The following is a 15,762-nucleotide window of genomic DNA, read 5'->3' as shown; positions in this document are numbered from 1 at the left end:
TGTATGCCACTCTACTATACCTCTCTCCACTGTAGGCCACTGCATCAACTCCACTCCACAGTATATCACTCCACTCTACGCTATTTCACTGTACATAACTCCACCTCACTCTATACTATTCCACTCTATGCCACTCCACACAACGCCACCCTATTGTATGCTAATGTATTGCACGCCACTCCACTCTATCCAGCTCCGCTTTACTGTGCTCCGCTCAACGCTATACTCCACTTAACAGTCAACACCCTCCAATGTGCCACATTATACTCCACTGTGTAGCAGTACACTGCACAACAATACTGTGTACATATCTCTACTTTACTATACAGCACTTTACAACACTGTACTCCACTCTACGCCGCTATACACCCCTCCACTACTGCACTCTACAGTACCACACTGTACGCCACTCTATGCCACTGAACTGTATGATAGTTTATCCCACTCCACTCTACCATACCCTATGCCGCACTCTGCTCTATGCCACTCACATGTTTGTACAACATTTTAATCAATCTGTGTTACTCTAGGACACTTTCCGACACTGCACAACACACCAGTCCACTCCACTGTACCATGCACTGTTCTCACAAAGGATGTGATTTGAAATCTCATAATTGCTCTTATACATTCTATTATTTTAGATGGTATAAAAGGGTATAAGCAGTGCTTGAAAAAAGGTAAAAGCTATAGTAAATAAAGTGTGGCTGCCGAGTTCAATGCATTGTGTATGGAGGTGAGGTAGTTATAATAATGTGAAGATGATGTGTAATTAAAAAATTAAAAGGTATAAGTTTTTGTGTATTTTGAATTTGCTTTGCAGATAAACAAAAAATAAAATTATATTAATTTTATTAATTTGAAGGTGAAGCATACATTATTAATCTTTGCTGAACGATGATATGAATAAATGTAAAATGTAATAACTGACAGTCACGAATAAAGAGTTTAAAAAAAAAGCATACATTATTAATTTATGGAAGAACTATAACTTTAGAATTTGTAATGTTTGTGTATTTCAAGTTTTGTTTGTATAGAAGGAATAAATAATTAATTGGTTTACCGTTGGTTTTTCATTATATATATATATATATATATAAATATCACTACATACATACACTTGTTAATTGAAATCGGGGATATGGCAAACATTTTGGCTTCATCTTACAAATACCTTTGCAAGAATTGAGAATTTGATTGTAGAAATAAAATACCAAACAACGTTAACAGATTTAGGGTCTAATTAGGAGCCTGGCTATCTTACTGCCATGGAAGCAGTCCCAATAAGACCGCTGCGGTCTCCCACCCGACGTATTACGATGTCACCACTGGCCCAGCGGTGGTTTCTGAGGGGGGGGAATATCTTTTCTTATGTGTTGATGCAGGTGTGTATATTCTGACTGCAGAGTACACATTTGCATTTCACATGTGAAAAAATACCTACCACCAGTACTTTCCCATTGCTGGAGTCCGAACCATATGTGCCCAGTCCAGTCAAAGGGTTGTTTTCTTCAGGGTCAAGATGCTGCTGTGAAGGGGGGACCTGAAAAAGGGACCAACGTGGGAGAGTGATAGTACGAAAAGGAAATGGGTGAGTATGAACCCCAATTCCTTCGATTCCGCCGACTCGAAGCAGGCAGTCTTCCCGCCATGGTATGGTCAACAGAAAGTAAACTTGTAATTCTGACGGTGGTGAACTTTACTGTACTGCCTTCTGACAGCTGCTTTCTCCCTACCGCTGCCACAGCGATCTGCGAATGGCTGGCGGTGACGGAGGTGCTCCAGCGGTCTTTCGTTCTTCAAACCACCAACATTGTAATACGGTGGGCAGATGCCGACTAGGCGGCTGGGTTTCAGAAGCAGTTTCAACGGCAGTCCCCTTACCGCCAAACTCATAATCAGGCCCTGTGTAACAGCAGCATATACATGTTGAAAGGCTCAGGCAGATCTCTATGGGACTCAAAGTTACAGTGCTGAACAGATAAATAAGAAAAGGGTTGTAAACTGCCAGCTCTCTATTGGACAAGGACTCTAGCCAATGAATAGTTTTGAGATAAATAACAAATCAAGGGTCTAATGTGCCACACCAACATTTGGGAGACATCGAAAAGCATCAGGCGGTGTGATTAATGGAAACATTTTTGCGCAATGCGTGAACTACTTTTCAACCCCTTTGGTTCTGCCACTGAATGAGGCAATCTTCAACATATTTAGAAGATGCAGTGTCTCGGTGAGAAGGGTCCTTAATGTGAAATTTTGTAAACACTCGTTTACTCTTGGTAAAGTTGAATATGCTAAAGCATTTAACAGAGAAAGTGTAACATTGCAGCATTGTAACCTTCTACAATGTTGCTGTACTAATTTATCTTATTTTTTAAGTATAGCACAAGCAGAACGGCTAAGCAGAAGAGGGGCATGTGGACGCCTCAGTATTTTTTTAATGTGTGGTTGGTTAGAAGTAGGCTAATGAACTTTGAACATTCTTCTCGCTGTATGTAGGTCACTAGAAAAAACACGACACTGTTTCATTTTATGCCTGGCCTTAGATCTATAAGAGACTCAAGTGATATTTTATAATCCTCAGCATAATTTAAATACATAAATAATGACGTTGGGATTGGTTTCCAAAAACACCTCTCCCCCATTTCTTCCTTTGATTTTCTTTAGTAGATAATATATTAATATATAATCTATTTAAACATTTCCCAATTTACAAAGAGCACTTCATGGGTATGCACGAAATACAAAGGTAAAAACTGTTCTCTGAACATCAGTCCTCTAAAAATAAAGTATCTTGAACAGTAGAGGAGAAGCCGAAACCTTTGCATTTTTCTCAGCCTAGCATTAGCCTCCCATCGAAAAACAATGTGAGTCCTGAAAGTAAGTAATGTTACTAGTATCAAAATGAATGGTACTCATTATACTGACATTATAAGGGGGGATGTGCATGCCTGGAATCAAACTACTATCTTCACAAATCTCTCTAGCAGGTGCAATAGCCTACTAAGGTATCACAGCGGCTCCTGGGAAATGATTCCAGACCGCTTCTCAGCAGCCCTGTCAAGATATCCATAGAGCCAGAGGGAGTATTTCACAATGTGTGCAACACTGGGCTTAATGGACAACAAAGAGCAACAGTATGAATGACAAGATCAGAGGGTGCAGAGTAAAGCACAGACAGACAAATTGTAGCTCATCATGGTGAGTTGGGCTGAGGGGGGGGGCGGGCGGAGGGTTACTGGGGCATGAGGCAACAGGTCCGCAGAATGTGCACTCCCTCATGAAGACACCACCTACAGCGATGGCTCAAGGAGACCTACCTCAAACGACTGCAGGTTAAATAGCACGACAGCAGTTTCAAGTCGAGAACAAGTCAGTCTCTCATTAGTGAGCCAGCAACAAGACCTACTTGCTCAAGTCTGTATTTTGAGGGCTTGGAAAGGAGAAGAAAGGGAGTACAAGTCTATCCTTCAAGTGCGACCCCTCAAGGAGACCATCAGACTGAATTCTCTGTAGGTTAACAGCTTGGCAGGGGAAACACAAAGAGATCACATATTTGTGGGCACGCCTCAAGGTGGTCTCCTGGATCAAGTCTCTCATAGTTAATTCCTCTACATGCTAATAGCATGCCAGGGTAAGTAGGTGGGAGACCACGCCTATATACCATGTGTGTCCTATGAAAAAGAACCCAGCTCAAATGAATGAATGTTGATGCTTGGTGGGAAGCGAGGAAAGAATACATTCATCCTTCGTGTACAACTCGTCATAGAGGTCCCTTTCTGCATGTTCATAATACTGACTATGGGGTTGGTCTTAGGGGGCAACATTTACAATTAAGTAAGAAACAGAGTTAGCAACTTTCATTCTGCTGCTAAGCCCAAGCACTCTTCCATCAGCCTCCCCCAATCTGTTCCCTTTGAAGTGCACCTTTTCTGGCACACCAGATACACTGACAAATAGCAAGTGTTTGGGGAATCGTGGCTCCTTCAGGAGATGATCTGACGCTGCATGAAGTCGGCTAGCTCCTTCCTTCTCAGGACTCTAGGCATCTGAAGCTGGTCGTAGGGGATCCCAGAACCAGAAACGATGAAGCGGCGGAAGCGTGTGAAAGCCCCTGCTTGTACGAGATGGACACGTGTGTGCCCAATGCTTCCTTTGATCCGTAGTGCCCTGTAGACAGGGATGTCTTCCTGGAGACATTGATCCAGCTGCAGAAACATGAAAAGGGAACATTAAAATACAAAGCTGCATGAAAATAAGTCTAACTGGACCCCACACAGTTATAGTTACAGTTACCCAATTGGCCAGGAGAGCTGAGGCAGAGCAGCCATATCTCAAGCTCAGCCCAGCACAAACTGGCTTTCACTGACCAACAGGTCTCTCTGGGACATTCCAGGTGTCCCTACAGGACAGTCCAACTTTGGTAGGGATACATTTTCAAGTCCAAAAAGTTAGGAAAACAAAACAAAAACTCACTCTTTGACCAAGACCTGCACATTCGATCATTGTCATCTCAGTGCAAGCAGTACTATTATCACTGTTAATGCCTGGAAACCTTTGTGTTGTTAGCACTTTTAAGGCATTTGGAAACAACCAATGAGATGCCAGAAAGCTTACCATTGCGTGCCCTTTGTCCAATCAGAATGTGCAATCCTTATTCCGGGCTAAATGCTTATTTTCTGGAGCCCCAGACCATCTCCATGGATTTGGGACCTAAGTACCCATATGTCAGATATTGTTTATTTCAAAGGAACTCTGTTAGTTCTTTGCAGAAGGACAATTTCACCTCCGGACAGCATTGAAATCGTTCACAAAGCCACATAAACATTATTATAGTAACTTCTTCTAAATAGTTTCAATGGGCACAGGATAAAAGGCCAAAATGGTCCTCAACAATTAAAGTCTATAGGCTTGAGCTCACAAGGAGTTCCGCAGTAGCAGCTCAACTGGCTGAGCTATCTTTCCGTTTTAGGCAATGCTTGTTTTCATACAATGCATGTCTTCACACAAAAAGTTTTCACAAAGTAAGCAAATACCACGTCAAAAGATCAGAAGATAATGCACCAGACATGTGCCAATGCTTGTTTTATTATATATCAAAGTACTTTATTCGGCGACTTTGTCACCATAAAAGTAAACATATACAATACAATACATTTCCATCAGATAAAAATATTTAAGATACAATTAAAAAAACGATTTGCAACTCCAACACCGATTTGATACTCATAGATCCCCATCAGTATATTAACCTCACGGCTGCAGTTTCAATAGGCGGGATCGTGTCATCCATACACTTCCTAAAAACTTTGCTACCCCGCAAATCATAAAGGAAGATGAGGAGTCAGTAGAGAGGACCCGAAGGGCTGATCTGTGGCACCTCAAACCCAATTCCCTGCACACAGGTTTCAGCCAAAATTTGCGCGCCCCTTTATAAGCAGGGCAGGCGAAAAATACGTGGGCCACTGACTCAGTTGGTGCCGCACATCCAGGGCATGAACGCAGGAGGGTATCAGAATTAGACCATCTTGACGTGAAGTCATGCACCGAAAGTGTCCCATAACGCAGTTTTATATATAGAGCACGGTCAAGGGGTTTGGTTATCAAGTCCAAGAAAGGCTCTAATTTCCTCGTGCATTTAAATGACAAAAATAGGTCCGTAAGAGTGCCTCCTCCTAGGTCCCTCCACATGTTACTCTGGACCCAGTCCCAGTATAGCTTTTTAATGACCTCCTTTGATGGCGGCGATTGTGTCTCCCAAGCATCTCTTAGGCCTAACTTGAGCACTAAGTCCTTCAATTTGTGCAACCATCCAATTTTTTTCCCGGTATCCAATAGGAGGAGATCATCCAGCCCCTCAGCATATTTAGCAAGTTCTTCCGTCCTTCGTAGGCGGGTCCAATAAAGCAACGGGCGTAGTCTTACCAGGTCATTTAATGCTCTCTTGCCCAGATCTAGTCTTAGGGGAACTAAAGGGGTGGAGGCAGGGAGAGCCACCAACTTTCTTAAAAATTTGTTTTCCGCAGTTGTTAGATCGGATACATTTTCGAACCCCCATAATTCAGCGCCGTATAATGCAGCTGGGAGGATCTGGCCCTCATAAATGGCCATCGCCGGGGATATAGGTTTACTGCTGGATTCACGGAATTCCCTCAGGACCATCCCCGATACCCTTTGATGGTTGAGTAACATTTTGGCCAAATGATCCTTCCATGTCATACGGCTATTTATCCTAACTCCAAGGTAGTCAAAGGACTCGACCAACTCCAAGGGGACATCGTTCAACAAGAAGTTATTTGTAAATCTCTTAGAGGGGGAGAATGCCATCAGTTTAGTTTTTGAGGTGTTGATGGTTAAGCCTCTAGCTGTACAAAAGGAGCTAAACCGATTCAGGAGTTTTTGTAAGCCCACAGGGGATTTGGAGATTAGTATGGTGTCGTCGGCGAAGAGGAGAGTGGGGATTCTTTCCCCCGCCAGGGATGGAGCATCCGACTCCTCCCCCTTCAGATGGTCCACCACTCCATTCACAAATAGGGAGAAAAGAGTCGGAGCCATAACACAGCCCTGGCGAACTCCTCTTTGCACAGGGATTTTCTCGGTCAAATTCCCCTGGGATCCCCATCTAACCCTTGCATAGTTCCCCTCGTGGAGCCTTATGACAAGGGACAGGAGACCACATGGGAATCCCATTTCACCTAAAATCTCCCATAATTTTGCACGTGGGATCAGGTCAAATGCAGTTTTGAGATCTATAAAGGCCATATATAGACTGCCTTTCTTGATGGTGACTTCCTTCCAATAGATAACAAAAAAGCGAAAGACCTGATCCATCGTGCCTACCTTCCTTCTAAAACCCGCCTGCAGGTGCGAGAGAATACTGTCCCCCTCTATCCAATCTCCTACTCTTGAAATGATGACCCTGCCGACTACTTTCTGAATTATATCAATCAGACTTATGGGCCTGTAATTCGCAGGGTCCTCTCTAGCCCCCTTCTTGTACACAGTGACGACCTCCGCCCCCTTCCAAGATTCAGGAACCTGGTGACCCCGGGAGATCAGATTCATGATTGTGGCAATTAATTTAGCCCAAACCTGCGGCTCAGCTATCAACAAATCTCCGGGGATCCCATCTTGTCCGGCTGCCTTCCTCGGGATTAGATGTCTAATCGCCGTCTCTACTTCTATAGACGTAAAGGGAGGCTCGTCCGCCCCTACGAGACCACCATCCCACCGACTAACTACCTCACAGCAGGGCTTTTCCACATTTCCACCATACAGTAGTGAGAAATGGTCAAACCACTGCTGGCTGGTTATATGGACAGCCAAGGGTTGCGTTTTCCTACGTCTAGAACCATTGATCAGATCCCAAAAGAGGTTCGGGTTCCTACTTTTAACAGCATTGGATAGATCCAGCCAATGCTGTTCCTCCCACTCACTTTTGGCCTTTAATTGAACCTTGAGGTAATCCTTCCTGGCCGCTCTAACCATCGAAGGATCCCCCAAGGTTAGGGCTTTTGTTAGCTGATTCCTTTTGCCCTTGCACAGTGGCGTATACCATGGTTTACTAGTAGCGGGGGGGTTCAAGGCCACCCTATTTCCTTTCCCTTTCGAGGTAAAATAATTACCAACGTGAACAATTGCATCCTTATATGCTGAGTCAAGAGGGGGGTATAGTGCCCTGCTGGTCTTATGTTGATCCAGCCCGTCTACCAGCTTGGAGGTCAAGCCCTCCACCAACTGCAAGCAGTACTATTATCACTGTTAATGCCTGGAAACCTTTGTGTTGTTAGCACTTTTAAGGCATTTGGAAACAACCAATGAGATGCCAGAAAGCTTACCATTGCGTGCCCTTTGTCCAATCAGAATGTGCAATCCTTATTCCGGGCTAAATGCTTATTTTCTGGAGCCCCAGACCATCTCCATGGATTTGGGACCTAAGTACCCATATGTCAGATATTGTTTATTTCAAAGGAACTCTGTTAGTTCTTTGCAGAAGGACAATTTCACCTCCGGACAGCATTGAAATCGTTCACAAAGCCACATAAACATTATTATAGTAACTTCTTCTAAATAGTTTCAATGGGCACAGGATAAAAGGCCAAAATGGTCCTCAACAATTAAAGTCTATAGGCTTGAGCTCACAAGGAGTTCCGCAGTAGCAGCTCAACTGGCTGAGCTATCTTTCCGTTTTAGGCAATGCTTGTTTTCATACAATGCATGTCTTCACACAAAAAGTTTTCACAAAGTAAGCAAATACCACGTCAAAAGATCAGAAGATAATGCACCAGACATGTGCCAATGCTTGTTTTATTTAGAAACTGCTTGAAACGTTCTTGGAGTAGTGTAAAGTAGATGGTAAAAGCTTCAAGAAATGAAGTTTTTTTTACTTAAAGGAAATTACTCCAGTCATAGAAAGAGTTTCATCCACCCACAGTCATCAGCGAACCACTTGCTTTACATAACACTGGGCAGATTTCAAATTTTCTGCTTGCAAAATCCTGGTCATAATTTGCGACCAGTAATATTTATTTTAACTATACACACAGGTTGGTTAATGGAAGATTCTGAAGCGAAGGTGGTCGCCAGTCTGACATACTTTATGAGTATTACTGAGCTAGGTCGCTACTTGTGAGTCACTCCAATTGGAGGCTATCACAGGGATGGAGGCCATATGGGGACAGCAGCACTCCATGTCTGTGCTTTTGTATAAAGTTTTTTTTTAATGCAGCCCATTTTACTTAAATTAAACAGGACAGTGTTTTTATTGTTTGAGAGTTGGCAGTGGTGGACCACTGCCCAGTGCTTAATTTGTAAAATATGAAGTCCAGGTACTCAATTTTTTGGGGGGAGAAGCCACACCCACTTCCCTGGCTCCACCCAATCCCTCCACTGGCTCCACCCACTTACTCTGTTGGCTCCACCCACATCCTCAGCTGCCACTGCTGAAGACCAGATGTAATACCCAATCTGAATTTCAGCAAGGGAGCTTTCCTCATAGTAATGTTTTAATAGGAGGTTCCCCCTGCCCCCGAGAAAACTTTGAAGGCTCTAGGCATCTTCTAAGACTTAGGTAGCCCAACCATACAAGAAGAAATGTGCTGTCAGACCGTTTGTTGGTCTGGTGACGTCACAGCTTCTGGAGCACCATCTGTTTAGGGTACCATTGTCAACCACCTATAGCCAGGGCCTCATGTGCTATTGCACTCCAAATGGATACCCAAGTCACTCTCTCCTTGACTCAGTGTCTTACTATAGGAGTTGTTTGTAGGTTTGAACTCAGAAACTGCTGACAAAAAAACCAGATAAAATAAATGCAAACTTGAGTCAGGATCTGGGTTAAATTATGTTACATCATTTTTTATTCATAAAGTATGCATGTATGGCTCTGTAAAGAAAATAGCAGAACAAGCTGTCTTAATGCTAAAAAGCCTTAAAGAAACCCTCAAAGACAAGAGGGAATGCATCTGAGGTACAGTTTGTTCATACTTTCGCAATTGCACAGAGACAATCCTATCCCTAGAGGGCACCTTTCTAGTTTTCAGGAACAATAGCGTAAGAAGCTTGCTGTGGAACATGAACATTGATTGTTTTGGCCATAAAAGGTTAGTAAGCACCTTAAATTCGTGTGCTACAGATCCAGGCTGTATAGGGAACAATGGGTGTGTGTCACACCACAGATAGAGCCTCACCTAGCACATAGTGCTTTCAGGCTGGTCTCTGAGCAGTGATGGGTGTAATGTCAGTGTCCCCAGTGGGTCCCAGAGCCTTGCGGCGCATGCAGTGCTTCCAAGCCAGTCTGTCTGATGAACAGATACACTTCACAACACTCGAAACACATTTTTACCAAGTTGGACCCTACAGCACCAGGGACCTTCTATCCACACAAACATTTACCACATGGAATGAAACCTGCATCACACAAGACATTTTTAATACATGCCTCGGTATTCGGGCATTCAGCACACAATCACGAGGCAGGATCTTAACCCAAACCCAGTGACTTACTTTACCACACAGATATTTGCCACACGTCAGGCTCTTTACCACACAGATGGAACTTAATCCTTACACTGGGAACTTTACCAAACTGGTATGTGTCAGTTTGTTTTATCACACATATCTTACCATTAGACCTTTACGAGCGGGACACTGATCACACGGTCCTTGGCCTGTTTGATCATACTACCTCCACACAAGATTTCGTTTGACCACATGGGACCTTTACTCTAGTACACAGATATTTTAGAACACTCAGCCAGCTTTGCACTCCCTGCAGCGACTGGACCCACCAATCAGTAATAAAGAAGCATTAATGGCATGCAATGCACTCACAGGCCTGCAGGCTCAGTGTCAGTCGCAATATCATAAAGGCTCAAGTCTCACAACCCCTACTCCCTGATCTGAGTACAGCAGCCCTGGCCCGGCCTCACCAGAGAGAACAAGACATTAGCAATATATTATAGTGACTACCAACTACTGGTCTTAACTCTGACCTTCAGCTTCTGTGGCACTTACAGGTCCAGACTTCTGGCACATTGGTCCTATCCTACTGCAGGAGATGACGCACATGCAGTTTACACTGCGCATGACAAGATACTGTCTTACCGTAGCCGCCCTGCCCCACCCGGAAGGCCATGCAGCTGAGCACGCCACGCAGCATGTACAATGTGTAGTGTAAATGAAATCATGTAAGGTTGGCTGGTCTGGTGACAGACAGTCATTCACTGTCGTGTGACATGCTTTAATCTTCTGAACAGGCAGGGCCAGCCTCTAAGGTTCAGTTTGGCCTACCGTGCCTGAAGTGATACCTGCTGCCTAGTGATTTAATCCCTGCATGCTGCTACTTTCACGCAGCACAGCATTTATGGTGCTGGTGCAGGTGCATGTTGGCAGTTTTTTATACAGTGCAGTGATGTAGTGCTGTGCACACCGAGGAGTGGTCTGTCAGGGACTGCGCTGTGTTCTGTTGTGCCGGTCCATGCCACGAACAATAGCTTGCAAAAGTAACATTTTATTATTTTTGTCCTGCTTCAGCTGGATTCACTTCAATGCGTCATGCAAGCTGTTAAAACAGTATGCTACTCAGTTTTTAATTACTCCGACCGTAGCACCTCTTATTGAACACTCATAATAGTTGTCCTATTTTTCACAAACATCTATCATCTAGTCCCATTTCCTTTACTCGTTTTCCAACCTCACAAGAACCTGTGACCTGAAGCCAGAGCTGAGCAAAATTAAGCAATTCCACTGTCAAATTAGAATATATTTCCTGTAAAGTAGTTTACAAATTTCATAACTCTCTAGATACCATTACTAAACTTAATGCATTTGCCTTGAAAAATGAAAGGTGAGCTAGCACAAACAGAATGGCAAGCCGTGATCTGAAGACTATGCTCCATTATATAATAGGTTGCCAGCTCAGTGTTTATGTTTCAGTTTACTGTGGTCGAGCAACACCAGCCCTCAAACCCATGAGCGCCATAATGAACAAGTTACTTACCTTCGGTAACGATATATCTGTAAGAAACAGTAGTTAGTATTAGATTCCTTACCTTAGAATATCCCCAGGCGTCAGACTGGATCCGAAAACTTTTGCGTAGCAATAACCCTGCGCGTCGGTAGGCGTCATCCGCAGCTCTGCATCCATTGTCGGAGTCGTTAGCGCCGGAATGACGTCGCCGGAGTAATTAGACGCCGCACTCGCGCGCAGATGTGAGTTATTATACACAGCTTTTCCGCGCCAGATACGCAGAGCCATGATAGAACCAACACTGGTGCCATGAAACTAGGGCCCTGAAAGGGGATGACCTAAACCCTAGAGATCGGTTCGCAGAACGGGGAGGATGGGTGGGTCGGTAAGGAATCTAATACTAACTACTGTTTCTTACAGATATATTGTTACCGAAGGTAAGTAACTTGTTCATCTGAAAGAAACAGGTTAGTATTAGATTCCTTACATTAGAATAGATACCCCAGCAATACCAACCCCGGTGGTGAGTCTGCGAACCAATAATCACACCAGAAAGTCCTGGAGGACGGAACGGCCAAAGAAGCCATCCCTCCGGACTTGGATGTCCAGGCAGTAGTGTCTTGCGAATGTGTGCAGCGAGGACCATGTAGCTGCCTGACAGATGTCCTGCAAGGGGACTCCCCGACCCAGGGCAGTAGTAGCCGCCGTGCCCCGAGTGGAATGGGCCCTCAGCCAACAGGAGGTTCCTTTTTAGCCAAGGAGTAGCATGCCTTGATGCACAAAATGACCCACCGAGAGATGGTCCGTTTCTGCACCGCCCGTCCCTACTTAGCTCCCACGTAACCAATAAAGAGTTGGTCATCCACCCGGAACTGGCGTGTGCGATCTAGATAGAAGGAAAGCGCACATTTTGGGTCCAGACGGTGGAGCTGCTCTTCCTCTTTGGAGGGATGCGGAGGCAGAAAGAAGGTGGGTAAGGTGATGGACTGCCCAATATGGAAGGCTGTGACTACCTTGGGCAGGAAAGAGGGTCTTGCCCGCAACACAACCTTGTCCGGATGGACAGAGAGGTAAGGAGGTTTGGAAGAAAGAGCCCGGAGCTCACTCACTCTTCTGGCAGAGGTGATGGCAACCAGGAAAGGGTAAGAAGACGGATAGGACAGTTGTGAAGTGGCTCGAAGGGAGCGCACATCAGATAAGTTAGTACAAGGTTCAAGTCCCACTGAGGCATCACGAAAGGAACAGGGGGGAACATATGAGTGATGCCCTTCAAGAACCTATTTACAATGGGGGACTTGAACAAAGATGGCTGATCAGGTAGCCTTAAGAAGGCTGCAAGTGCAGAAAGGTAGCCCTTGATAGTGCCCAGAACAGAGCAGAAGAGAAAGAAGGAAGAGGAGAACCTCAGAAAGAGGGGCATTGAGAGGATAAACAGCCTTTGCTGTGCACCATGCCACAAATCTGTTCCACCTGCAGGCGTATAGCGACTTTGTGGAGGGACGCCTGGCTGTCAGAATCACAGTACAGACTTCAGGAGGCAAGTCAAATGGCCTCAACTGTCGCCGCTCAATCTCCAAGCATGGTGGAGACTGGACAGGTTCGGGTGGAGGACCGTCCCCTGCTGCTGCGACAGAAGGTCCTCCTGAAGAGGCAGACGAATTGGGGTATCGACTGACGTACTGAGTAGCTCGGGATACCAGTACCTTTGCACCCAGTCCGGAGCCACAAGGATGACTTGGGCCCGGTCGCACTTGATTTTATTCAGCACTCTGGGCAGAAGTGGTATAGGCGGAAAGGCGTACAACAGACCGCAACTCCACTCGCGATGAAAAGCGTCCCCGAGCAAGTGCCGCCTTGGAAATTCAAACGCACAGAACTGATGACATTGCGCGTTCTCTTCGGTGGTGAATAGATTTAACCAAAGCTCTCCCCACTGCAGAAAGAGGCCTTGCGCCACGTCCGAGTTCAGACGCCATTCGTGATCCATCAGGCACCGTCGGCTGAGCTTGTCCGCCCTGGTGTTCAGGGAACCTGCCAGGTGTTGAACCACCAGGGTCACCCCCTGATGTTCCAGCCACTGCCAGAGGTGCAGAGCCTGCTGGCAGAGGGTCCACGACCCCACCCCGCCCTGTTTGTTGCAATATCACATGGCGGTGGTGTTGTCCGTGAACACCTGCACTCAGTGGCGGCTGGTGACATTTGAAAGTGGTAGGGCGTAAAATTATGGTCATACTGCACCGCAGCGAGCGAGCATAGGGAGACGTGAACAACCTACAGGGGGTTCTCTCCCAAGGAAAGAAGCTGTGCGCAAAATTTGATGCTCCGGCATTTGATGTCTCAGCGATGGCCCCAGGAGCAATCCGACAAAGTCACAAAGGGAGGGTAGTATGAATCCCCAAGGAATAACCGGCTCAGGAGTGAAAACATACTGTTTCAAAAAGGCTCGGGTCGACCACCAGGGAGGGAAAAATCTACATGAACTAGGCTCAGGCGGCCTGGATGGTGACCAGACTCGCCAGTACACAGCGGTGACTGGCAGAGTCCAGACCGCCACAGGTAAGAAATTGGCCACGTTTGGTAAACTCCACCCCAGCTCATAATCGTGCTTTTGCAGGGGCTGGAAAACGCTATCATAATCATAACTGAGGCCCAAAAGACACCAAGGTCTTAACAAAAGTGTAAAAACAAGCCAACCCCGGACCTCAACCATTACTGCGCCTCTCCCTGCCACCCACCCCATTCGGACAATCCTCTGTTGATGTAGTGCAGCTGTGTCTGCTCTCACAAAACACACATTAAAAAAAACACTTGCAATAAAGTTTCATTTTTTCGGTTAAAATTCATTTTCATGTACTGGTAAGCTCACAACAAAGGTGAACTTTGCAATCGTGAGTTTAGAATTGCAGTCCAGTTCAAGGAAGAGCAGACCAACGAGCGTCTTGCTGTAGAGGAGAGATAACCTACAAAGTCAGTCCAGTTTATCATTTGAATGTTCCCTGCTCCGCGTGCGCAGTTGGCGACCTCCCTGGGGGCATGGTGGTAGCATTCAAAAAACAGAAGTATGCATGCATGTTTAGAACTTTCCAGGGGCTTAGGCACACTTAAAATGAATAGGAATGCAATGGCTTCTATACAGGGCCACTGGAATTATGCAGCAAAGAAAGATCAATTTTAACGATGGGGTTGACTAAACTTTGCAAAAAGAAAATGTAAATTATGTAGCACACTGCTGCACACACTATATAAGTATTACTTCACTCTTGTGACATTGCAATGCACAATAATACTATATGGCCAAATATCTCACCTCATTTACTACCAGCTTAACGTAAATACAGCCATCAGCAATTCAAAGGTGACCACTTAATTTTTGCAAAAAATGCATGTCTCTGCGCACCACCACCTGTGCTATCTTTTTACTAACTTCAGTCGTTTGAGCTTCAATAATTTTTTGGAAATCTGCAAATTATGCAACAACTGGTAGATAAAATCCATAATGATGTGGAATACGGAGCTGGCACGAAATCGATTGTCTCCAGCGGCTCTCGCTATTGTGAAATTCAGAGATGTACTAATAGACTAGCGAAAGGCCAGAAGGAGTCGAGTTGAGCAAGTGAGTGCCAGATTCAGCCACAGCAGAATTGCATTTAGGCAGTAAATACGGATAGATGGCAGAGGTTTGTAAAGCATGGCAATCTGAATCTACAAAACATACATGTGGCAAAGACATTTGGAGCAAGAAACGCTGCACCTACCATTGAGACCAAACCATTGTTGCAGTGGAACTGAAAGTTTTTTCTGTTAGAAGTCAAACATTACCTCACATAAGTCAAGCCTGCGGCTGCGGGCTAACGTTTTAGAGAGAAGATACACAGAGGTTTTTTTAGGCACACGAGGACACGCTGCTTAAGCGGCCTTAGACTTAAAAGCAACAAGAATGCGCAAAATGTCAGAAAACCACAAGAAAACATGGTTTTCTGACGTTTCTCACGGCCTGCGCATGGTGACATAAAGTATAATTTCTATTCTCGCCCAGCAGCCACCACAATTCTTAACTTACAAACCGTTTGTAAATTAAGAATTGCAGTGGCTGCTGGGCGAGTGTAGAAATTATACTTTATGTAACCATGCGCAGGCCGTGAGAAACGCGCCTGAGTCAAAAATACACACCTGACAGACATAGATACGCATCCCAAGAAACGCACGTTAAATTAAATGTGGGTAGAAATAAGTGCACCGCCTGCTGAAGCTTTCACCCCTCCAAACGTCCTCCATAACACCCATTCTACGAT

General features: G+C 45.1%; 1 protein-coding gene across 4 annotated transcripts in view; it reads right to left on the bottom strand.

Moving 5' to 3' along the window:
* Positions 1-838: 838 nt before the first annotated feature.
* GHDC (GH3 domain containing) overlaps positions 839-15,762 on the bottom strand; it is a 240,302-nt gene continuing 225,378 nt past the window's right edge. For all 4 annotated transcript variants that reach the window (XM_086924132.1, XM_086924134.1, XM_086924133.1 and 1 more), the window contains one exon: positions 839-4,208. In XM_086924132.1, coding sequence (XP_086780258.1) covers positions 3,987-4,208 — 222 coding nt within the window. In that variant the 3' untranslated portion in view covers positions 839-3,986. The remainder of the gene's footprint in view (positions 4,209-15,762) is intronic.

The sequence above is a fragment of the Lissotriton vulgaris genome, chromosome 5 (assembly GCF_964263255.1).
Source record: "Lissotriton vulgaris chromosome 5, aLisVul1.2, whole genome shotgun sequence".
NCBI lineage: Eukaryota > Metazoa > Chordata > Amphibia > Caudata > Salamandridae > Lissotriton > Lissotriton vulgaris.
This window is presented reverse-complemented; position numbering and strand designations above follow the sequence as displayed.